The sequence below is a fragment of the Amblyomma americanum genome, chromosome 2 (assembly GCF_052857255.1).
Source record: "Amblyomma americanum isolate KBUSLIRL-KWMA chromosome 2, ASM5285725v1, whole genome shotgun sequence".
Classification (NCBI taxonomy): Eukaryota; Metazoa; Arthropoda; class Arachnida; order Ixodida; family Ixodidae; genus Amblyomma; species Amblyomma americanum.
In genome coordinates this window covers 114,907,458-114,933,712 of record NC_135498.1, presented here as the reverse complement: position 1 = coordinate 114,933,712, position 26,255 = coordinate 114,907,458, and the positions used below count along the sequence as shown (strand labels likewise).

Here is a 26,255-nt window from a genome sequence, read left to right as displayed (position 1 = left end):
ACACCTGGGCTAGCCCTCTCTAACTCATGCAGCGCAACTGAAGTACGGCCCAGCCCTCGAAGGTGGTCTCTCTTAAAAAAGGCGATTTTTGCTGAGGCTTCATTACCAATGTTTTTGTTTCTTGTTTAAATAATTTCATTTTTTCAAAACTGAGAGGTCACCGCGTGACCACGTGTCCTTCAAGCAATTGGATACAGCACGTTTGAAGATTTCATCTGAAAGCAAGCAGCTATTCAGCTTCCACAGCTCCCATCGAGGATGGAGTATGCGCCGACGGTACCTCCCTATCTGAACAGACACCATGCAGTGATCACTGAAGAATATGGGCCGCACCCAGTAATGAAAAACGCTGGATAACATGTCTGCTGAAACGTAAATCTTGTCATGCCGAGCACTAGAGGGGCACTAAAAATGAGTGAAATGGATGTTATGTTCCTTATTTTGCCCAATATCCACCAGGTTGTATTCACATGCCAAATCAGTGAGTAAAGCGGCACTAGGGTCACATCGCGTACTTAACACTCCTCGGTCTTCATCCATACAAACACAATTGAAATCACCCAACCGCATAATTTTACAATCCGTGGACAAATGATCTACTAATGGTAGGAAAAATAGCCTTTTATCACTCTGCTTTACAGGGGCATAAACAACAACAATTCGCACTGTTCACGGGAAATTGCGAGGTCCCAGTAGTTAAGTCGCCAGTCATCACCTGTGCTATACGACACGGCAGTAATCCCCAGTGTGTTGGCTAGGAATAGCATGCACCCGCCTGATAAGCCTCTCGAGTGACAAACGCTAACATTGATTTCTGACAAAAAAGGCTCGACAGCAGCTTTAATCTCCTCACCAGAGGACAGCTTAGTTTCCCGGATGGCTTCCACACTCACACCCCATTTGTTTAAAAGATGCCGTAACTGATCTTGACTTCGACGATTGCGCAAACCCCTAATGTTAAGGGTAGCGACCTGAAATGCTGTGACGCCAGCCATTTCTGGCCCTTGTCTTATTGAAGGCCATCCCCTGTACTGGGGCGGCCAGCCTGCAAATAGGCGGCCTGTAGGGCAGACATCGCCCTGCGTTTTGAGATGACCCTTCCCAATGCCACCAAGCCAGGTGCCTTCTGCACATGGCCATCAGCACACACCTCAACATCTGCTGGACGCTTCAAAGGTGCGGTGTTGTCTGTAGCCTCTTCTGAGACAGCCAAGGCTACGGCCCATGAAGCCGAGTGGGCCACCTCACTCGCAACCACGCTAGCCGCCGACGGGGCATCGAACACACTAGAAGCTGACACTTCAGGCGACACACTGCTGCACTCCGGCGTCGAAGGGGCATCGCCGGCACAGAAGTTATGCCGCGCATTCACTGGCTGAAGCGCCTCCTCTGACTCTACAGCTGGGGCGTTCTGCTCTCGTGATCGTTGGCTGACAGTCGGCTCCTGTGCAGCAAGCACAGGACTCAAAGTAGCAGACCCAGTCAGACCCGGGTCTGGTGGCTTTGGGTCTGGAGACGGGGATTCTTGTTTTTTCGTGCTTGCAGGCGGACCCTTGTCTTTATTCGGTGCAGAAGCCTTTGGTCCATCTTCTGTTCGGAGCTCATCACTCAGTTCACCCGACGCTTCCACAACATCCGACACATCCATAATGTGCTCTGACACCACTCCATCCTCATGTGCCCAGCGCCTTGGCGTTAACTTTCAGCATAACTCAAAACACAATTTCCTATTGTGTGCCCAAAGCGTCGGCACTGGGTGCATCGAGGTGTACGACACTGACGCCGTACGTGGTGCACACGATTACAACGAAGACACATCGTAGACCTGCCAGGGATCACAATTAACGCTTGTACCCCGAAAACGTTGAGCGTGTTAGGTGTTTACTTGCTGACAGTCCGTCCATGAGTGTGAGCGAGATTTCACGGTTCGTTGTTTCTACGTGCTTCATTCCGGGGCACCGCCACTTCTCACGCTCGATAGTTTGTACAGTGCCAAAAGGCTCCAAAGCTTCCACAATCCTCCGGTGCTTTATACAGCGCGGGAGCAAAAGAAGCTTAATCTTCACGTTTTTGGTGTTCGGGAGAAACACAATACATTTTAGACCTTTGACATGGAACTCTGCTTTGTCAATAAGCTTGTTTTGAGAACTGCTTTCGCAGGTAACCATCCGAACGTGGCTCATTTGGTACTCTCCAATACACAGAATCTCACGGAGGTCCACAATCTGCGCAAGCGCGTCTCGGAATTGGGAGCACGGTATGGGCTACCCTTGAGGTCAGCATGCAGAAAGACGGTGTTGACGACAATATCACCGGTAGGTAGTCGAGGAAGGACAACTTTGTACCAGTCCGTGGCAACTACAGATGTCGGGAGACCTCGGCCAACAGCCGATGCGCTGTTTCCAGCTAGAAGCATTTCAACACACAGCCATTCAGAACGGCTTCCTCTTCCTCCGCACTCCACCCCGACGGCTCGATCTTTAACAATTAATAAAAACGCATATAGGGAATACACTCTTGCGATGCAAAGGGCTCCGCGCTTTCGCTACGTATATCTTGGCCTAACAGATCTAGGTCATCAGCAATTTTATAAACTGCTTCAAACAAATGACGCTGAAGTGTAGGCACCAGGCATATTTTAGGGCTGTTACTGCGCGACCAAATTTCAAAACAGAATCACTGAAAACGCAGTTTTTGTGCATGTAAGAAACATTTTCTCGTCAACCTTGTCTAAAAAATGAAATCAAACTGTCAGCCCTCCTTAACGGTCGCCTTTAAATCTACCTTACCATAATACCAAGGATACGAATAAAGGTTTTGTTTTATATGGATGTTATATTGCTGAAGAAGGTGTGATAAACTGGATGTAAAATTAAAAAAAATTCTATTGTCTCAATAAATAAATCTATGTTTAATTGTCCTAATTAAGTCAATACGAAACCTAGAGAAGCATACTGGTACGCGCCACGCTGCCGCCGCGTTGGAAGAGAATGAAGCACTTGGGCACCATGTGGCGAAGCAGAAGACGCGCGAAGTACGTTCGCTTGGCGGCCTGCTCCATTTCCCATAGTCCGCTCAACAATCACCTGTTAATAAATCAATTCTAACCGCAAGGATATTTGGTGGAGATTGGCTGGGTACGCCGTCCTTGATTCGCTGGTCCTTTGTCGACGCCGGCACATAGCTGCTATGCCGCGTCTCCCGCCAGAAGTCACCGTAATGCCCACCCAGGAGGCTGATGCCCAATCTTGGCCTCATCAGCGGGAACACTACCCTTTACCGATGAATCTGAGAACAACGTTGAAGACTGGCTGACGCAATATCAACGAATCAGCAAGTATAACCGCTGGGACCTGACTGTTCAGCTGACTAAAGTCATTCATTCTGGCTGGGGCCGCCTTTCAGTGGTTTGAGCACGAATGACTACAGCCTGACTACTTGGGCTCGGTTTTTGGACGAAATGATTCAGTGCTTTGGCGATACAAAGGCCAAGAAGAAAACAGCTGAGCACACCTTTGCACAACGAGTTGAGGTCCCAGGACAGACATGCTAAAAATATATCGAAGAAGTACTACGACCCGGCCGGCTTGTCAACGGGAGCATGTGTGATGAGGAAAAGCTGGGTCACATTTTAAAACGGATTGCCGAAGATGTCTACAGTTTTTCTTCCCTAAAGAAAACCTTGCGTCTGCTGCGATTGTAAGGCGACAACGTCTTGCATTTGAGGCACTAATATCTTGGCGGATTTCTCCCATATTTGGGCGGCAATCAAATGCAACGAGAGTAGCCAACGTCGAACTTCCTGGATCTGAGAATTCACCTCAGGGGTTCAGAGGATAGTACGTGAACAGTTGACATCTCAGCTGAAACTGTCACTCATGATAGCACGCGCCACCCATGCATCCTGCTTCGGCCACATATAAAACCGCCCGCTCCTCGGCATCGACACGCCTATGAAGAGCCACGCAACAGTTAAGACGCAGGAGATCTGGCTTTCTTTTCCGGACCGCAAGATAAACCTGGCCAGCATCTACCGAGTGATGTACTCGACACCATGCCTTGTTAAACTCCTCGACGCGCACCTGCAGGGTATTCTCGGTCAACGCGGCCTCTGGTCTACTCCAACGACGAGGGTGGCGCTGATCTTTTACAGTTGCGGCCGCAGCGGACACCTATTCTGCTGTCGCCCAAGCCGCCGATCTGCGCGTCCTATCGAACGATGCCATTTCCGCTCCCGGGACGACGCACCGTGGCAGCTGTTTGCTTCTCTTCATCAGCCGCCTTTGCCCGACCGCGCTGAGTCCCGTCTCCAAGTGCAGCGTCACTCCGCCTCCGCTGAGACCCGCTAGTTCCTCGATTTCGTTCCAGTCCGCCGTCATAGGGAAACTAGGTGGTGCGACTGATGGAGGTAAGGTCGCTGGACGATCAGCTTCGCCCATACCCCTTAAAATTGTTATGATGCAGAACAAAGTGCCTGTGTGTGTGAACAATTTTAGAGCAGTTGCTTTGGTAGACACTGGTGCCGTGGTGTCTGTGATGACGCTTTCGCTTAGAGATCATCTTGGGCAAAAAGTTATGTTTGAGTGGGACCGAGCCACCACTTTTTGCAACCTAGGAGGTGAAACTTTAGTTCCTGTCGGCCTTTGCTCTGCCTCTGTAGCACTCGATGGAGAATATTTGAGGACGGAATTTATAGCGTTAGAACGTGCTACGCATGATGTAATCCTGGGGCATTCACCTTTTGCCCGAGTGTGTAGCTACGCTAGACAGTAGAGCTGGTGCAATTTGTGTGCGACGACACATGGTGTCTGCGTTAGTCGAAGACTCGTCCCAGAGTCATGACGGTTTGCTTTTCTTCAGACAAGATGCTGTCCTGCCAGCTCTGACGGCAGCCTTCGTCCCGTTAAATCTTCCAGAATGCTATTAGGGGTTTGTCAGATAATGGCTAAACCGGACCTAGCCAATATGTTCAAGAAAAACGTGTTAGTCCCACATGTGGTCATGGACGCAAAGGATGGTGGGTGGATCTTGAACCCTTCTGCGCAGCCAGTGAGCCTCCTGTCTGGCTTTAAACTGGCGAGATATTACGACTATGTCACCTACACGGTCTCGACCGGTACCGAGTGTCCATGAACAGCATTCGAGACGTCGGACTATGCTTCTAAGTTGCGACAGATGATCAACAAACTGCTCCTATCTCCCGAACGATGTGCATTAGAGGACGTACCCCTGCTTCATGCCCATGGATTCTACTTTACCCAGACCGGCTCTCTTTATTCTTTGCCAACCTCTCACATGGATCACAAAATTAACCCAGGGAATGCAAATCATTTGTCAGTAACCGTTTCGATTCTCTGTGGCCGGGCGCGAAATCATTCGCGGTGAGGTCCAAGAGTTGCTCTAAGACGGAGTCATAAGGGAGACTTCACGTCCGTTGGTCACATCTGTGTTACTAGGGAAATAGAAATACAATTCAGGGGGATTTTTCGTCGATTATTATCGCTTGCGGTGTACCCATTACCGCGCATTGCAGACGCTTTCGACTGTCTTCACTTAGCGTTAATCTACGATCTTGGTAGTGGAAAATACCAGTGCATCCATTAGACCGAAAGAACACCACCTTCGTGACTCCCTGCGGCCTCTTCAAATCGAATTTAATACTATTTGGCTTGTGTAATCCACCCGCCACTTTCGAGCATTGAATGAATACGCTCCTCCGTGGCCTAAAATTAGATATATGTATGTGCTATTTGTATGTTGTATGAGGCCGTTATCTTCGGCAAGACTTTTCAAGAGCACAATGAACGCCTCGGTAACTTCTTTAACTGCATCAGTAAGGTTGTACTCGTCTTAAATTCTAAGAGCCACTTCAGAGAGTGGCAAACTCGTTCTTGGATTCCTAGTTGACAAGTAGAGAATCCGGCCGGATCCGGTGAAGCTTGCTGCAGTTCGGGATTTCGAAACACCACAAACCTTGAAAGGCCTTCGGAGTTTCCTCTGCCATTCGTCATATTTCTGCCGCTGTATTCTCCGTTTTGCGCAGTTTTCCCACCTGCTAATTTCTTTTCTTCATAAAGACACGCAGTTTGTGGACACCCGAATGCGCTTCGTCTTTCAATTACTAGAAATTTGCACTCCCTTTGGCGCCCCTTTGATGCTACCGCTGGCACCGAGATCCGCACTGATGCTAGTGGTGTCTGCCTTAGGGCGGCGGTTGTCCAGATTCACAGTAGTGCCGAACACGTTATTGTGTATGCCAGTCACACATTAAAAAAGTCTCACAGCAACGACGCAGTAACTGAAATGGAATTCTTAACTGTTGTCTTGGCTGCCCCCAAGTTCTGCTCGTACGTGTATAGACGTCAGTTTACGATCGTAACCGACCATCATTCTCTGTGCTGGCTCTTTGGCCTGCGTGATCCGTTCGGTTGTCTGGCGATTTGGCCTTTGTGCCTACTCTTCTATTCTTTCGCATGCAAAAGTAGTCTCCGCCACACTGAAGCAGACTGCTTGTCGCGCCATCAATTGCCACCTACATCTACCGGGGAGGATTGCTTCGAGGGATGCGTGGCTTAGCCCTCTCCACTGCTCCCATATAGAGAAGTCTTTCAGCGAGAGCAACAGAATGACATCACATTGCGACCTTTTCTTGCTGCAGCCCACGATGAGACGAGATCACAGTCTACGCCCTTGAAGACGGAATCCTGTACAAGAACTATTCTGCCGATGGAGCCTCACTGCTTTTGGTTGTCTCAGGTAATGTTCGTAATATGCTGCACGTCATGCACGACGCCATCCCGTCGAGTCATATTGAGTTCTCCTGTACACTGCACAGACTTCGCCAACGCTCTTACCGGCCCATCATGTATATGACCACTAAACAATACTTGTCCGCCGCTGTGGCTAAGTTGTTATGATACTCGGCTGCTAAGCCGAAAGACGCTGTTTTGATTCCGACCGCGGCGTTAGAATCTCTATGAAGGAGGTATTCAGAAGACCCGTATATTGTGCGATGTCAGCGCACATAAAAGAACCCCAGGCGGTCGAAATTTCCGGAGCCCTTCATTACGGTGTCACTCATAGCCGGAGTGGCTTTGGGACGCAACACCCCAATGATGTGAACTAAACAAAACTTCGCAAGCTGTACGCAGTGTCAATGTTTAAAGCCAAACAAAGCCCCTACTGCACGCCTTCTACAGCCAGTCAAGCCACCATCGGTGCCTTTTGAAAAAGTTGGCGTCGACCTGCTTGGCCTCCTTTTCAAATCCTCAGAAGGCCACCGCTGTGTTATAGCTTGGGTCGTCTTTATGACAAGATACGTGGAAACTGCAGCGCTTGTATCAACGAAGGCCCGTGATGTGACATCTTTTCTGCCGCACTCTATTATCCATCGTCGTGGTGCTGACTGTGTTATCATCAGCGACCGTGGCCGGCAGTTAACTGGTGGCGTTGTAGAACAGCTACTAAGGCTGTGCGGCTGTAACCACCGCCACTCCACGGCCTACCACTCACAGCCTAAAGGCCTTACAGAGCGCACGAAACGCACCCTCACAAACATGCTGTCCATGTACGTGGCATCGGATAACCGGTATTGGGACGCCCTGCTACCATACGTGACCCTCACATTAATCACCGCGAATCATGAGATCACCTAATATTATCCTTTCTACCTGCTGCACCTGCTCTAGACACAATATTTACCTTCTCGTTTCATGATGATATCTTCATCTACCATTTATATTTGCAATAAAGAAGCTCGATGACTGGCCCACTTGCACACTTTGTCTTCTTAACTCTGATCGAAAGACCGCTATGACGAGCGTCACGTTGCGGCTACATAGGCCCGGGTGATTTCGTTTGGCTTTGGACGCCATTGAGCAAGCGCGGTTTCTGCCAGAAGGTTTTGTTTAGGTAGTCCGGCCCTTTCGTCTTCGCGAGTCGATGAGCGATGTAAATTACATCATTGCAAAAGTTACCGCAAACAACTTGCACTCCCGCAAGACCCATGTAGCCCATTTGGCTCGTCTCAAGCGCTGTCTCCGTTGGCCATCATGACTGGTTCGAGGACGAGTTTCGTCTCCCACCGGGGAAATCTGTCACGCGCCACGCAGCCGCCGCTTTGGAAGAGAACGAAGCACGCGGGCACCGTGTGGTTTGCAGGAGGCGCGTGCGTCTTCGGAGCCGACCGAACAAACGAGGGATAGGCTAAGTATTGGGCGGCTTGTCCTGTTTTCCTTTTCCCCCTGTGCCTTTGCGCCTTTTATTATGTGGATAACCCACGCTGTGAGTTTCAAAATCACAGGTAATGTCTACGCAGTCTCCCGGCCAGGGGAGGTCCCCTTGGTCGTCTTCTCTACCGCTTGAAGAGGTGCCTCTGGAAGCTTTTCAACGCTGTGGCGTCCACAGCATTCCTGTGGCGCTGGTGCCAAAGGATGGTGGTTCACCCAGACTTAACAATCCAGGGCTTGCTCGAGCTGCTCTACAGGCGGCCACTTCCCTTTATGAGGCAATCACTGAAGAAAGGCAGTTAGGGCGTGGCGGGATTGTTTGCCATTCGCCAGACCTGTCGTGCGTAGAGGATTTCCTTAACTGCTCATCTTTTGGGTCTCTTTCGGTAAACAGTTTCATTCCGTCTCATCTGGCTTGTACAAAAGGTTTGGTTCGCGGTGCGGACTCTTGCTTGTCTCCACTTGAGACCCTCGACCTTCTCTCGGCAGCGGGTGTTGTTGCTGTGTATCGCTGTAGCCGGGAGGTGAACAATGAGCGGGTGCCAACAGAAACGGTTATTTCTACTTTTATTTCCACTTTTGCGGGTACTGCCTGCCCCTCAAAAATAAAAGCATGGCCCCTAATCTTCCCTGTAGAGCCCCTTTCGTCTAAGCCACTGCACTGCAACAATTGCTGGCGATATGGCCATAGTGCTCGTGGCTGCAAGCACACCTTGCGCTGTTCCAAATGCAGCAATGACCATCCAGCAAATTTATGCTCTGATCAAAACGAGCAGTGTTGCCTTTGTGGTGAATCTCACACCACAAATTCTACGGATTGTCCTTCTCGGGATAATGAATGGCAAATTCTAGACATCACCGACCGCAAACGCTGTTCGCGGCGCGAGGAAATATCAGAAATTAGAGACAGCTCACGGCTATGCAGGTATGTCAGCCTGATCCGGAGTAAAACTAGATTCGTCTATCTCTCAGGCAACAGTGACTGCTGTGGAAGCCTTTATGGCTAAACTGGTTGACAGGATAGTGTTCACGAGTGCTTAACTAATGCTCTGGCAACGCATAATACCCAGGCCATGCAAATTGAAATGACTCCTGCCATGTCAGCCATGCCTTCGTTAATGACCCAACACTCCTTGCCTGAGCAGTCTCCGCCCCAAGAACAAGTAATTGCTGTTTCTTCACTTCCTTGGTCCACTAATTCAGATAATGCTCAAATTATTCATGATGTAGAGGTGGTGGATTCGGATACGCGAATCCTCAAACGCAGCGGATCTCCCATGCCTAACCCTTCTTCTTCACATCCTCAGCCAAAATCGAAGAAGAAACAGATTGTTCTAAGCAGAAATAAACTATTTTAGGGCAGGCAGTTGCTGCTGCCCGGATTTTTCAACTCCAGTTGAAACTCCAGGTTTCTCCAGTTGCACTTTCGGTCACTTGTTTCAGCTTCAACAGACTTGCTGTACCTTATATCTCAACATAATCCAGACATAATTATTTTACAAGAAACTTGGCTTTCATCTGAAAAACACTTCCATTTGCAAAATTATTCTTCACTTCGACAAGATCGTCAGTCAAGAGGAGGAGGCTTACTCATACTTGTTTCTTCTAAATTTTGTCACAGGGCTAAGATAACTTTTCACTCCTCTACTATAAACGGCGAGTTATTGGCTTTAGACTTTGATATTCCAGGATGCTATCTGTTTTCATTAGCAAATGTATATTTTTCTTGCGGTGTGCAGGATACCATGCTGCTACATCTCCAGCCCCTAAATTGTCAGAAGTCAGTTCTCTTGGCCGGTGACTTTAATTCTCATCATGTGTCGTGGGGCATTAAGACAGATTTCTGCTTTAAGCGCGTTTGGGATTGGGTTACTGATAAAAAGCGTTCGTGAATGAATTCAGCTCCCGCCACATTTCTCCGCGCACAAATTCGATCTGCGTTAGATTGAACTTCCACCAGCCCTAGCGTTCCTGTAATCAATTGATCGACTGTGGATTTTGGAACATCTAGCGATCACATACCTATCGTTTATGTTGTTAATTGCCATTGAACTCCGGTGTGCTCTCAACTGAAGTCATATATAATCTACGACCAGTTTCAGTCCTCTTTTCGCTCCACTCTTGCTTCAGCGGTTAATTCTGCTGAAGAGCATACAGCAAAAGGCATATGCTTGGCCACTGAGGAATGCCGAATGAAATCCGAATTTTTGGTACGTACATCAATAGGGAACACTTTAGCTAGATGGTGGAATGCAGATTGCTCGCGGGATTACAGACGCAGAGAGGCTGCATGGAAGAAGCTCCTACACAATCAGTGTCCAAATAATGGGCATGATTATACGTTAATTGCGCCTACTTTTAAACGCATAGTCTCACAAGCGAAAGAAAATTATGAATTCGAGCATTTTTATTTCATATCAAAATCAGGTAATCGTCGCGCACTTGTTGGTTTCTTAAGATCGCGGAAAAAGATTTCGGTTCCAGAAAATTCACCCTCATGACTTTTGACCCCACAAGAAGCAATTGAAACAGTTGAGACAATTCCGAAACGACTAGAGCAGCGTTTCGCCTCTGTACTTTCTTTGCGCTCAGCGTTTGTGGCATCAGTGGACCAGTTTCAGCATGTCCCCCTATTACCCTTCCCGAGCTTTCCCCTATAGTGTTGACGTTACCAACTGTAGCTCCTGGCCCTGATAGGGTAACATAATAAATGTTAAGGATCCTCTTTGAGGAGTCCCCTACATCCTTATTGCAGCTGGTTAATTTTAAAATCAAATATCCATGGATTCCTCTTTAGTGGAAAATCGCAAAAGGGATCCCTTTACCTAAAACAATGGTGGTGGCTATTCTCTGGATAATATTATACCTATTTAATTGAAGTTAAACGTGGTTAAGTTAATTGAAAGGGTCAAACTCCTACGTGTTTCGGAGTTTGTGGACCGTAATAATATCCTTTGTTGCTGTCATATTGGTTTCCGTCAAAATGTTCCATATGCAATGCTCACACCGATCTTGAGAGTCGCATTCGCCTTGCGCGGCACCAAAAAATGCATGCTGCGTTGGTGACATTAGATGTACCCAAAGCTTATGACAGCGTAGAACACTAGATATTATTGCATAGATTATATACTCTGCCCTTTACGAATTACTTACTTGCGTGGATATCTGCATTCCCTGAAAACAGACAGTTATTTCGTATACTAAATGGTGTCAATTCTGGAACATATAAATAATGCAGATGTGTTCCACAATTAAGGAGCAGTCCTGTCGCCTGTGCTCTTTAATATTCTAAAGAGCTCCATTCCCAGCCATCAAAACATTCGCACGTTCGTCTATGCGGACGACATTGCATTTTTCACTGCTGCAGCTGACATGCAATCTCTCTATCTGCACCAGCAATCGTACCTGAATTTGCTTGAAAGTTGGTTGCGTGACTTACGTCTCACCTTAAATGTAAGCAAGTGCGCTGTACTTGTTTGCAAATGAAAGACCCTGTTCATCTGTTGCTCAGTTACCAGGGACAAAATATTCCTCAAGTTACTTCATTAAAATACCTTGGTGTCATTTATGATGACAGCCTCACATGGCGCTCCCACATTGACCATGTCGCAGCGAAAGGGGCTCGTGCTGTGGGCATGTTGCGTAGATTAAGTAATCCCCGGTCTGGAATGCGGAGAGATGCACTGTTGCTGGTATGTGTTTTGTATGTCCAACCAATTTTAGAATATGGATCTGTTCTGTTTTCTGGTACGGCTGGTTACAAAATTCGCCCGCTCGTTCTTTTGGAGCGGGAAGCGCTTCGGTTGTGCCTTGGCCTCCCAAAATGTGCGGCCAATAACGTGCTTTGTCTTGAAGCCCGTATTCCTCCTTTTTCATCTAGATTTCAATTCTTAACTTTTCAGACGTACCTAAGGATATAAGAATCAAATTTACACCGCTCCTTGTCTATTTCTTGTTGCCAGCCGACTTTCTTTTTTTGGAGTCCACTGGCCTAGATTTCATACCCCGCAGGTAGTTATGGTACAAAATTTGCTTGAACCTTTAAATGTTCTTTTTTCTAACATCCTTGCAACAACAAACAGTGGGTACTCTGTAGAAATTGCATGTGATGACATTTTCCCGATAAACGCTAAGCATTTACCACCCCGCATTTTAAATGGATCATTAGAACACCATTTACAAAGCATTCCTATTAGCTTAACGATAGCTACTGACGCCTCCCAATGTGATGAAAGGCAGAGACGTGAATATATTGCCCACTTCTAGATTGGTCTTTTTTCTGTTCGGCTTCCCGACTACACCCCAATTTTCCAAGCGGAGTTCCTGGCTGTGGTGCTTGCTCTTCGAAAACTAGAACCAGCTTTCTCTTCAGTGGCTGTCATTACAGACTCTCTTACTTTGTTTTCGTCCCTTGCTTCGGCTGTAGATTCGCCATTTCTAAACACCTTCCATTCCTTACTCCCTCCTAATTTGAACCTTGTTCACATGATATGGGTGCCAGGTCATAGCGGTGTGACAGCCAATGAAGTTGCGACTGCCTAGCAAAGGCGTCCCTGAATGACCCCGTGCTACCTATCGTTCCGGCTACAGCGTACATTACAGCAGCGAGGTTCCGGCGACAAAATTTGCTTAGAATGACGACTCGATCTCTTTTAAGATCTGATGATTACCTGCACCTGAGGTATTCGTGGAGCAGGCAGTCATGCCATTCACGTCAGATTGAGGTATCTCTATCAAGGCTCCGCTGCCGAATCCCTCTCTTAAATTTTTATTTGCACAGATCTGGGTTGGCGCTTAATCCCGTCTTCGTATTTTGTGGTGAGCAAGAAACCATAGAACATTTTTTGTTGTTTTGTCGCCGGTACACCATGATGCGAAGACGGTATTTATAGAAACCTCTACAACAGCTTGGCCTTTGTTTGAACCTCCCAGTCTTATCGTCGTTTGAAGCCACCATACTTGGGTACAGCCACAAGTCTGTTTTTACTGCCGTGCAAATTTTTTTAATCAAATCAAGACTGCTACCTGGTTAAATTTTTATTTTTTCAGTGTTATTTTTATTCTTACAATTATCATTATCATTTAACTACTCGGCCATAAACATCAGTCTCGATCTCCTGCGTGCGTTATGTATTTCCAGTTTCTTTTCGTTGTTCCTTTTTGTTTACTTCTTTCGTCCTTACCAGTCATTTTATTTTGTCCAGGAATTATTTACCTTAAAAACTCTCTGTGCCCCCAGATTCTTGGCCAATCCCCTTATGTGGGCATGTGCCATAGTATGTGGACTACAACAAGGGGGAAAAAGCTGAAGACGCGGGAAGGAGATTCGCTTGGCGGCCTTTTCCGTTTCTTCTATTCCACCTAGCCTTTACATGCAGATAAACGCACTCCAATCACAACAATATTCATGTTAATTTTCGTTGTTAAGATGGCCACAGTTAATTCTAAATAAACCTTTCTCAAAGCTTTGCAGCACGGATATTTTTTTTTACTTCACATCGCCTCGGTATTTTTCAATATGACTTATGTGCTTCACGAAAACGTGTATGTCAAACACACAGGCAAGTCTCAAGTTTTGTCACAACAGATGTTGAGAAACGTAAAAGAATCCACACTCCGCCTCGCCAGGTACAAAAATTTCCCTAAACAATGCAGCTCCACTCTATATGTTAGACCGTGACTCAAAAAAACATGGATATTGTGACTCTGGCTAAATGTCGTCAGTGTGCTTGGCCAGAAAGCTTTGAACACTGCTTTATTAGTTTTAAGATGGAATATCTGAACGCCATAGAGAACACGCTGAGGAACGACGATTTAAATTCTCATAGTATGCGATACATCGTGGCTGCTGAACTTGATTTTGGACCTTATGACAACATTTTTATAAATGAATTCCAGACCTTCCGGCAAACGGGAATATTGAGTTTAATGCTCCACCGATCATTTCTTCCAGAAGAAAGTTTAGTCATTAGCGCTCCAGCAGAGTAGCTTCAGTGACGAAAGCGGCTTTCCACCAAATTGGTTGCTATTCTATTTCTTTCGTGTTGCCATCGTTTGAGTCGTGTTTGTTTAGTGTGGTTATGTTTCCTCTCAGATCAAGACAGCGCAGTCACTAGCTGGCTATTTTTAGTCTGTTTATAACCCTTCCCTGTCTATTACTGGGTGTTAAAGATACTGCATAAAACTACTGAACGGTTTGCGCCAGCCGTCTATGCTTCTAGCTTCGCCTAGGCGCGACTTAGATTCCAGCTCAAAACAGCCTTCATTTTTTTTTTCAGCGTAACAAGATCCTTTGGACTTAAACGCTTCACGATTTCCATTTCTTATTTTGTGGGAACGGCAATCGACTAAGAATGCCGAGAACAGGGGCTAATTTTATGATTTATGCCGTGATTTTTAAGCTTCCCTTTCAGATTGCGTAAAGTTAGGTGCCGATTTATTCTTTTACTCTTAAGTAAATCCAGTGTTGTGTGATACATCGCCTTTGTTAAGTGCATATATAGTCTCAAATACTGATCTTGTAGTTGCAAGCGATTGCAGTACTGGCTGAGGCGCTAAGGGATAACGTACATAACAGTACAATTGAGTCCTTCGGGCCGTTTACCTCCCCCAGAGAATAAAACAAAAGAGTGAAAATGCAAAAATCAAGAGTAGGAACATCAGAAACACCCATAAATATCCAGAAATGAAGAGCAGAGACATCCATTTCAGGGGTACAAAGTAAAAACTATTGCATGCAGCGTGGTTACATCGGCTATGGTATTTCAGTACATCAGCCTCCAAAATATGTGTATGGTTGCAATTTACATTTCAGGGGATATCAGATAGTCATAATACATAATATTGAACTAGGTTAATCCGAACGGTAAAAGGAAAAGTTGTTAGTTGATAAATGAGGTTACTAGAATCCTTACTGGCACGCATAGCACATAAAGAGCCAGAGAGGTCCAAAAGGCCGCCTCTATATTTAAGTATTGTATTTTCAGATAATGCTGACTGCATTCCGTTTAAGAAAGAAGGAACTTATTAAAAACGTATAAATGAAGAGATAACAAGAATTGGTGACTATAAAACACAGGCAAGTTCCTTTAAAAACAAGAGAATTAACATGCGACAAAGCTACGCTGCAGATGCTTTCTTCCAACCGTTGACATTTCAAAAAAGACGATTTAGCAAACTTTTGCACTCGCAAGAAAGAAACTGCGTTAAAATGTACTTCTCCTGCCAGAAAATGCGGCTTGTTAGAACAGATGTGCACACCTTGTCCTCCATATAATACGAGGTCTTATACACTTTAGCACTTTTTTTTAAAATTGTGTTGTTGAAACGAATGAGGTGATCATCGTTCTGCAAGGTATTAATGTTTGATATGCCCCTAATGGTCAGAATATGCCGTCAGAAATTGCGCGGTTCAGATAAGCCATCCACACGCCCCGGTGACTCAATGGTTCAGAAGCGTGAATTGTTGGGCGAGTTGGTACATGTTCACGTGAAAAAAAAAAAAAACCAGCGAGAAAAGACGCAAGACCAGAGGAAGACGCACACAGACTGTCGCCGGCTGCTCAATGTTTAGAGCGTTGGGCTACTCAAGGGTTAGGGCGCTGGGCTACTGATCAGGAGTTCCCGGGTTCGAACCCCGCCGCGGCGGCTGCGTTTTTATGGAGGAAGAACGCTAAGGCGCCCGTGTGCTGTGGGATGTCAGTGCACGTTAAAGATCCCCAGGTGGTCGATTATTCCGGAGACCTCCACTACGGCACCTGTTTCTTCCTTTCTTCTTTCACTCCCTCCTTTATCCCTTCCCTTAGGGCGATGTTCAGGTGTCCGCCGATATATGAGACAGATACTGCACCATTATTATTGTTATATTACTACTATATTATTATTAGAAACCGTGCATACTTATCATGTGCACATGTCAAATGCGGGCATTTGACGCAAGCATTCAGGCCTGAGAAACAACAACAGCAGTTTACTGTCCTTGCAAGGCTGCTCTGAACAAAACGTCATGGTTTCGCCGCTCAGAACCTCCTTCCTCCTTCTTTGCGGGGATGCTTGCGGTTCAAGAGGCACTTTACTCTGTGGCCGCCGTTCCAATGCTACCCACGGCCCGCATTGTCATTCACACCGACGCTCTTCAAGTCACACGCCTACTACGACGAGTCAGTCGCACCCCAGAAATCTGCCAAGACATCCATCGTCTAGCGGCACGCATCCCGCAACAAATCCGTATTGAGTGGGTCCCGCGTGACCTCCTGAGCGCACAAAGCCGCGCAGATTCTGCGACCCGCCTTTGGACCCCAACCTTGTCTTTTCCTCGAGTCCTCGCGCTGGATGGCACCACCCTCCTTTTAACAAGAAAGGAACACCTCCGGCGCCGCAAACGTGCTCTAATCCCTCCGTGTGCGGTAACCCTCCCCCGCGGTCTTACACGTGCAGAGGCGGTTGCGCTTCGGAGGATACGGGACGGGGTTGCTCTAACTACAGCTGTGACACGCAAGTGGCCGCATTTCTAAGATTTTTATCCCCGCCCCAGGTGTCCAGTCTGCAAGAACAGAGACTGTGAGGCGGATATCCACCACCTGCTGTGGGACTGTCTGGCGCTGAAGCCGACGAGAATTCGGCACCTGGCATCAGTGGGACTCTCACCGGACAATCCGGATTCATATACTGCATGGACACAGGGTTCATATCATCGTTGACTTCTTAATTTCATCAGATCAGCTCAACTTTTTTCAGTTATTTAAGCATCTTGCTCACCTCTTACTTCATAGTTTTTATGCTCTGAGGCAATAAACATCGCTTAAAAATAAACAAGAAGCATTCAGAGTCTTGTAAACTTCACCATCATGGGGAGATAAATCAGCGCTAGGAGATTAAGACGGCCACAAAATCTCTGGAGAGCGATAGAACTGAAGGTGAACTGCTCAAACAGGTATACTTTCGAAACCGGATATATTAAGCTCTAAAGGCATCGAGTAGTTCGATAAATAGATACTTTTACATGTAAAAATTCGCAATGGATAACATCATCGTTAAGCTAGAAGCAAAAATTGTACCCAGGCTAGTTACGTCCTTCTTGTACCGAAGTGCCGCCTGCCGGCCGGTGTGCTGACGGCCCGTCGCTCGCTAGACGTTGGTAGTCCTAACACCTTTCGCTTCAAAGGGACAGCTGACGGCAATTTGAAGCTGCGCCACTGCCTAACAGAAGATGTATAATCGTATTACGAGTCCGCTATGAATAAAATAATTGCTAATTAAAAATAAGAGACAGCTTTTTCTAGAACGCCGGGGCAGTAATACGCGCCAGGCGAGAGCCGCCGCTATTATTTTGTTAGGATGACTTCCCACATGTCAGAAAAGTGGCGGAAAAAATAAGTACAAGTTACCGAAGGCCAACATCATAGACAGCCCGCATTATTCTAGTCACGCGATTTCACGGGACTAACACTGCCATCCGGTACCCATTGTCGCTCACCCGACCAGTCTTCAACGCCAAAAAAAAAAAGATTTGAAGAGCACTAATAGGAGTAGCGGCACTTTCAGAGAGGACTGCGTGAGGTTTGCTGTATCAGATGACCGGTGAAATTCGAGTTCAGTCTAGTGTGCTACTTCCTTTTGCTTTTGCACAGGATTTTCAAGGGGATTATCTTTCTGTTCCTTATAACAAGTAATGAGAAATATACGGCTTTAATACATCGAGGCTCTACTGTAATATTATAACATTTTTGCCGATGCTTCACTGTATGCGACAATAGCCTTCATTGCTACAGAAGATCATATAACTAGAGAATAAGACAAATGGAAATGAGAGTGAGAAAATGAAATTATTTTAGTACTGATTCCTCAAAAATACTCACCTTCGCCGTAAGCATATTTGTCATGTCTTCCTATTTTATATCCATGTACGCCCAAAGAAAAACCTATGCCACCAAAAAATGAAAGGTTTCTTTGTAAACACCACTATGCTGCACACAAAATATGCACTCAAAAACTTGCATTGCGAAACATCGCGTGAACGCCTAATGCCTCGTTTATAGAAAATGTATCAAAGGCTCTATGCATAGATATAAGACGCTACCGTAGCGTTTACCACCATACCCAATCTCGTAACTTTCAAACGATGGCTTCTGCCGTCTCATAAGAAGCTTTCTGTGTTAAATATTTTCAGTCCGAGTACCTTATTGTCGCAGAATTCACAATGCACTTTACATTAATTTAGGTCTTGTGTCATGATCAGTAGCCCGTGTTGTACTCCATGCAAAAACCGGGAAGTAAGGTTAACAGGACTTAAATATCAGGCCTTTGATGTACATCTTAAGCGGGTATTATTGCTTATGGTCGTGATAGATGCTGCGTTGTGCCCTTAGAAACAATTAAGGCAGGAATATTATAAGGGTGCAGAAAGGGTCACGTAACATTTTTCGTGTGCACTGTAAGCCGCGACTGTAGATTGTATCTCAAACCGAATGCAAAGGTGGCCACTCCGTGACTCTTAGTCTGAAGCGCTGTGCACACACTTGCTTATAAGTCCTACCCTTATTAATCATTCATCATCTTCTTTATCAGCCTGAATACTCCCACTGCAGGGCAAAGGCGTCTCCCATGTCCCTTCAATTAACCCCGTCTCTTTGCCAGCTGCGGCCGCCGTATCCCCGCAAACGTGTTAATCTCATCCAGCCACCTAACGTACTGCCGCCCAATGCTACGCTTTCCTACTCTTGGAATACACTCCGTTGCCCTTAATGACCAGCGGTTATATTGCCTTATCATTAAATGCCCTTTTCAAGCCCATTTCTTCTTCTTGATTTCTACTAGGATGTCATTAACCCGAGTTTGTTCCCTTATCCACTCTGGCAGGTTCCGGTCGCTCAACGTTGCATCTATCATTCTTCTTTCCATAGCCCGCTGCGTTGTCCTTAACTTGAGCTGAACCCTTTCCATTAGCCTGCACGTTTCTGCCCCGTAGGTTAGCACTGGTAAGATACAGCTGTCGTATGCTTTCCTCTTGAGCGATATTGGTAAACTGCCACTCATGATCTGCGAGAATTTGCCATATGCCCTCCACCCAATTTTTATTCTTCTAGTTATTACGCTCTCGTGATCCGGATCAGCGTTCACTACCTTATCACTTGCAGCACCTCGCTACCAATTGTGACTTGCTCTTGTCATGCGAGACTGTTACACATTACATTAGTTTGCTACGTGTTAATTTCAAACCCACCGTTCAGGACTGCCTGTCAAACTCATTGATGATGCTTTGCAGTTCATCTCCTGACGGACACAGCAAGGTAGTGTCATCAGCGAATCGCAGGTTATTTAGGTATTCTCTATCAATTGTTCTCCCAACTGTTCCCAATCCAGGCCTGGGAATACCTTCTGTAAACAGGCGGTGAATAGCATTGGCGAGATCATGGCTCCCTGCCTGACATGCTTCCTCATTCGAATTTTATTCATCACTTCATGCAGGACTATGGTAGTTGTGCAGTTGCTATATATATCTTCCAGCATTTCGACACAAGTTTCTTCTACACCATTATTCCGAAATGCCTGTATGATTGCTATGGTTTCCACTGAGTCAAATGCTCTCTCGTAATCAACGAAGGTTTTATTTAGGGTTTGGTTATATGTGTGCATTACTCTAATATCTGATTGATAGTGTGATTATGATATATTGTGTAATATTCGTTACAAAAGTCTGCGTGATCATTTGGTTGATTAAAGTGTAAGGTTGCCCCGAATTTATTAGTAATACCTTAGTAAATACCTTTTAGGCAACGGACTGTAAGCTGACCAGTCTGTAATTTTTTTAACTCCTTGGGGTTTCCATTCTTATGAATTAAATATTCTTTGCATTTCTCCTAGCTTCTGGTACATTGGAAGTCAAAAGGCACTATGTATAGAGGGTCACAAACTAGGCAGTCATGTTTCGTTAATTGTTTCTCCCTGCAAAGTCTACAAATAATTCCCTCCTGCTATTAGTGGAGCCTATGCCATAGTCGCCTACCGCTTTTTCTTCGGCCTGCTTGTTGCCTACATTCTCAGTGAAGCGCTCGTTCACTCCACTGTGCTCTGATTTTACTTCGTTCATTTCCGATTAGATCTGGCCATGATAGTTGCATGTAGGCGCGTGGGCTTGCATCACCTTCAGCTTGTACATCTTTTTAAGCATTATGATAGCTAACACCTTATTGTTAGTAGTATACAACTACTCTATGTTGCCAGATATATCCAGATTGATCAGGAATCGTATATCTAGTTCTCGTCTGTCCGGTAATCCATGACTGCATAGTACGTTCCGTCTCTTAATACTGTATATGTCTCATCAATTCTCCTAACCTCACTAAGCACTATGACATCCCTTTTAATATCCGCTAGTTCCTCAAACAGCACTGCTAGGCTAGCTTTACTGGATAAGGTTCTGGCGGTAAACTTAGCCAGGTGGAGTTTCCAGTGGCGACCTGTCCGAAGTTAGAGGTTCTTAGCACCCTCCACTGCGTCAGAGGTCTGACTGCCTGCTTGGTCAGTTGCTCCAGTGCCGCTGGGGACTGAGGACTCAGGGTTAATGGACTTATTTATAGAAGGTTGTGGCTAAGTACTACACCGTGGTGGTCAAAACCTGCACTGATGAGAGAGTGCGTTTGTCAGTTCTGAACACCTAGGTCAGGCTGCATCCCAGGCCTCCTCGTTATGCACTTCTACCGACACGCGGAGTGTTTTTTTCAAACGTGGTGCAGGAATGCGTGGCCCCAAGATCAGAACCCCGGTCCTTATGCACGTGAGGCGGATTCTCTACCTATATGCCATCGCTGCCATCGATGCCATTAGTTAGAATTAGTTGCCTTGAATGACTTCTTCGCATACAAAGCGCCACGTCTCACCTCCCGCGTCGCAGTTCCCGAGGCTCACGGGCATGTTGTGACTAAGTCGGAATTTGCTATCAAATGTACTAGTACAACCTGCCCCACATGTCGTAACCCTTACAAATCGATAACTTTCTGGGTTTTTGAAGGGAATTATTGCGCTGTGCTTGATGGAAAGAGTAAATTCGTAAGGTTGCAAATATATCATTTCATCTAAAAATAATGTTGCATAAACAAAAAATTGCGTTAAAATGGGGCTGAAGCATTACCTGTACAAAATTTGGTGACTTTAATTCTCTAGCGGTGTGCTTTGCGAGTCGCTATTTAATCATTGCAGTATGGTGCAACGCGTTTCGACAGGAACTATAGCAGGAATAGGAAAGTGAAAGCAGCGCGGTAGAGATACGAAAACGTGAGACTTTTATACCTGTGCTACACGGGCATTTCGAATGCCTTCCAAACGAATGTCTTTCGACTCGACTGCCAAACCTGCGCTGCTACACGACGTTTTTGAATGGCATTCGGTTCACATGACATTCGAGTCGACGGAGCTCCGCGGAGACATTCGAGATTTTTGAATGCCTTCGAGGCGCAAGCGCGACTACTCTCTACCGCAGCATCTTCGCGCCATAGGTGGCAGCATATGTTTTGAAGAGCAAATACGTTCGTTAAAGGATGAAATTCTAAATACTATTTATATACACTACACGGATCTTTTCCAGAAGTTTTTGTTAGCAAGCTAATATTTACCGCATACTCTGAACACATCGTAGGAAAGAAAGGCAGCCATTTTGGCCCGGTGCCAGTTTTTTCACTTTGTGCTGTTGCTTTTGCTGTGTTTTGCCTTTTTATTTTGTGTGCGTGTGCGTCTGTGCGTCTGTGTGTACATTTTAAGTGAGATTTTTTTATTCAGGGAAGTATATTGCACTTTCTCATTTTTGCGACAAACGCAGGAGATAGAGCCCAATGTAGCCAACAGACCGCAAACAAAAAATGGCAGGGCTATGGGCTTGGGCCTCTGTTAGAACACAGGCGTTTAGTATTGAATAAATAGTAAAATTGATTAGAAATGACCTATTACTTTTAAAAGTAGAAATTTTATAGCAGACTGTAACTATACAAATTAATTGTTGCTGCTATATTTGTACAAAACAAAACTTGACGGCAGCAGCCCCCCTGCAGCTTGGCGGCAGAATACTGAAGCTTTCGAATGTTTTTGGAATAGTCGTGTAGCACCGTGCGGGTCCGTCCAGTCCGAATGCCATTCGAAGTTTCGAATGCCGTTCGACTCGAATGTCATTTCAACGTACCCGTGTAGCACAGGTATTAATTGACACGCTTCTCATGGCACCCATTTGGCATGCGCAAAGCCGTCAAGGGCGAAACTTCGAAAGCCCCAGTCACCGGCTTGCTCTATGCTCATAGTGTCGCCGCCGAGTAGGCTTTTACACCTAGTGAGAAAGGTACTGCTCCACTCCTTTCATCATATCCTCAACTCTTGATCTAAGAGTGCGTTCGCTTTAGTTGGCTGCTACGTTATCCTAGAATTTCTTTCTGTGCTGGAGCAAATTCGGAACACATTTCTTTCATGGTGAAGTGTCTGTAAAATTTCTCTCTGTGACGGCCAGTGGAGCGTCAGCGTTCCGCAGTTCGACGAGGCTTAGCTCATCTCTTTTAGTTTATTAGCTTTTTCGAAATTCAGAGGAATGTGGTGGACATTTTCTACACCGGCACGAGATGCTGAAAAATCGCAGAGTGGACTAACAAGCCTAACCAGTCGTGATGAATGCTCTGACAGAAAGAAAGCTGGAGTATTCCGTATCGTCAAATTGAGCTAGACAGTACCAGCTGGTCTGTGCCTCATTGTTCAGTGCCAGAAATCTAGCCGGATGCTAATAAAAGTATTAAACCTTCATTTCACTGAGTCTGACTGCAAGCTGGTGGTCGTCTCACCTTAAACAACCGTTACATGCTAAATAGGCGACTTATGAGAAGGGCGGGCACTCCTAAGCTCTGTTATACTTAGGTGAGCCCGGCTAGGCCGCAATGCAAATATATGCCAGTCCAGAACAGCCTGGAGCTCTTGGAGCTTACTTTAGGCCCCTAGCTAACCCCGTAGACTCACCGCCAGCTGCAAGCCTGAGTCTATAGTTTTTAAAATTCATATCCCAGTTCACTCTTTCATCCTCGATTAATTTACACCTGGCACCTGTAGCGCCAGGCCCGATAGTTAAAAAGCCTTGTTGTTTTCCGGACTTTATTCAGGGTGAGGAATAAATTGTTCGAAACGTGGCCTGTCGGGTTTGCTCAGACTGTTCGAACAAGAACATATCACAGACATCGCGCAGCGTTCATTCCACTGACAGCTCTTCCCCATGTTTGATTGATACAAATTGCACTCACATGAAATTATGCTCGCCATGGTGCGTGATCACTGGAATGTGACATCGTGTTGAGACTTAGCTAGTAATCTTCAGAAGCACATTGATGGTTTCGCTGCTGGAATTAGCATTGCAATAACCACTGTACGAGCTCTGGATATCACTAGAATACGGAGGGCGTCCCAGGTAACTTTAGCCAGGGTACAAAAATATGCCGAGGCGCTCTAAGACGACGGCACCAAATGCATGTTGCTTGCTTTTGTGTGGAGCCGGTCACACAATTGGTAGTAGTCCGCTTAATGTAATAATTATCCAATAATAATTAATCAGCTTCCAAACCAACCAACTTGATCAGAAATTCAAATTTGAATGTCGTGGAGCGGTCCGCAAAAGGTGTGATTGAACACCTTACATTTTTGCTACGTATTAGGTTTTTAAACGCACTGAGATGCCCACGAAATACAAAAAAAAATACCACTTGACATGCCCGCTTGCATGCCGCCATCTCAGTGCTCGCAAGCTTTCCTCGTACCAACGAACAGATCATTTAGCCGGGCTCGCTGCTGCTTAAAATTTGGCAGGGCAGCGACGAAGGTGCTGGCTGTGGGATTTACGCCATCTTGCTGGCATAAACAATCGCTGGCATGACAAATCGCTGGCATAAATCGCACAGCCAATGCTAGCGCCACTGCCCTCTTGTCTTTTAAGTGGCAGCGAACCTGGATAAACCCTATGTTCGTTTGCACAAGGAACATTTGGGAGCACCGCGGCGCGCAAGCGGACATGTCATGTGGTAGTGTTTCTAATTTCGCGGGCATCTGCAGTGAGCGGAAAATTTATTACGCAATGAATAGAAAGTTAGAAACTGCTCAATCGGACGTTTTGCGCACCGTTCTACAATATTGCAATGGGAAATCTTTGCGAAACTTCGTCGTTTTAGAATTGGGTTAATTATTCTTTACTTATTATGCAATTAATCTGAATAAAAATAGAGTGACGTGATCAATACAAAGATCAATCACATGTATTTGGTCGAGTCATCTTAGAGTGTCTCGGAATCTTTTTAAATCGTGGCTAAAGTTACCTGGGACACCCTGTATATCTGGAAGTTGAACCTTCTCACCGAGCTTGCACGACGTTGACTTCAGGCCAAGGCAACGCGAAGCTTTACCAGCCTCGCCGAGACCTATTAGAACCTAGGTCTAGCCTTAGAAAGGCAGCAGGCGAAAGCCTTAACATTGCTTTCACATGTAAACGGCATATGCAAAGCCGGCGCTTCAGCTCTCTAGGCGCTGGCTACCAAGAGTGAGAAATGCGCAGATCTGAGCAGCCATGCGTCAACCTTCGTGGTAGTTCATAGCTTTCTGCAACTGCATGTGTGATAACTGAACTTTCGTGACGCTGAAATACTACCAACGACCAGGAATATCGTTGCGTAAGTGAACTTACAGGGCAACACCAGAAGCGCGCAGCAGGAAAAAATGTAGAGCATCTTCTTCATGGCCTAAAAGGGTAGAGAAAGGAATGTAACACCACAATTTAAAATAACGGCGCCTTAATTTAAAATTTATTTTGATTTTCTATATTGTTCCTCCTTAAATAGCTCAAGGTAGAACTTTGTACAAAGATGTTGAATGACAGCTGATTTACGAATATCTGCAATGCTTGCTAAATCAGAATTATCCTTCAGCACACAGCAAGATTTAAGGCTAAAAATTGAGAACATGGTTATAATTGGACAGAGCACACAAGCGTAGGTTTTAAGAAATTACAATTATTATTATCACCATACGTTTTCAGACAGCTTATAGTAGAACATTTTGAATATTCGTAAGAAGGATCAGCTCTCTGCCTTTCAAGCTAACTGCATCGCATCTGTCGTTCATATATGAGTTTTTAAACACGCTCTCTGAGTCGCACCACGGTTATCGCACCATTATGCTGACCTGAACGGGTTGCAAAAGATGCATCTTAGAATACTCAATGCAACAAAGGGACAAGAACAAAGCAAGAATAGAAAGAGGAGCGCTTCCTCACAAGTGAATGTTTATTGAGAAGGCTACAGAAAATAAAGGAAAAAAACAAAGAAAAGGTAAAAAATAATTTGATACAAGGTTATCAAAAAGCAAGGAACAATAAACAGTGCCTGAGACGTGCAAAGAAGGCTGATCACTAAAATGATTCCAGGTAGGCGATTTCACTCTTGGATGAAGGTATAGATGTGTCGCTTACGCAGCATCACCGCATGTGAAGATATCGAAGGGATCGAAAATTTCATGTTGCGCGTTTTGCGCCCTTCACCAAGCAAACGTCTCTTCAAAAAAGGGGGTTGGCACTTGCATTTTGTACACTGTTCAGGTAAACTTTCTAACGCAGTTGGCTTCAAGAATTTCCTATGCTCGAACAAGCGGAGATTTAAACAGCGGCCATTGAATCCAGGTCAGTGCCGTGTTGAACGCAGATTATGAATAAAATTCCTGCCATGCGGAAAATTATATGTCAGGATAACCGACCGCTGAATAAATGTTGGTTTGTTTGTACATATGAATTCTTTGAAACCAACTGCAATAGAAAATTTACAATTCATTGTACAAAATGTCAGTGCAAACCCCTTTTCGAAGAGACTGTTGTGCTTGGTAAATCGGGCGCTCAGCGTACCAGAGAAATTATCCAAGCTTTTCATAACTTCAAGGTGACGACAGCTGTATAAGCGACACATCTGCATCCAAAAGTGAAATTGCCTTTACCTGGAATCATTTGTTAAGTAATGATCCTTGCCTGCATGT

General features: G+C 45.7%; 1 protein-coding gene across 2 annotated transcripts in view; it reads right to left on the bottom strand.

Moving 5' to 3' along the window:
* Positions 1-26,255, bottom strand: part of LOC144118991 (uncharacterized) — a 142,954-nt gene that overhangs the window by 36,657 nt on the left and 80,042 nt on the right. For both annotated transcript variants that reach the window (XM_077651747.1, XM_077651748.1), the window contains exons 2-3: positions 24,919-24,973; positions 18,086-18,148 (exon numbers count right to left, since the gene is read on the bottom strand). In XM_077651747.1, coding sequence (XP_077507873.1) covers positions 18,086-18,148; positions 24,919-24,973 — 118 coding nt within the window. The remainder of the gene's footprint in view (positions 1-18,085; positions 18,149-24,918; positions 24,974-26,255) is intronic.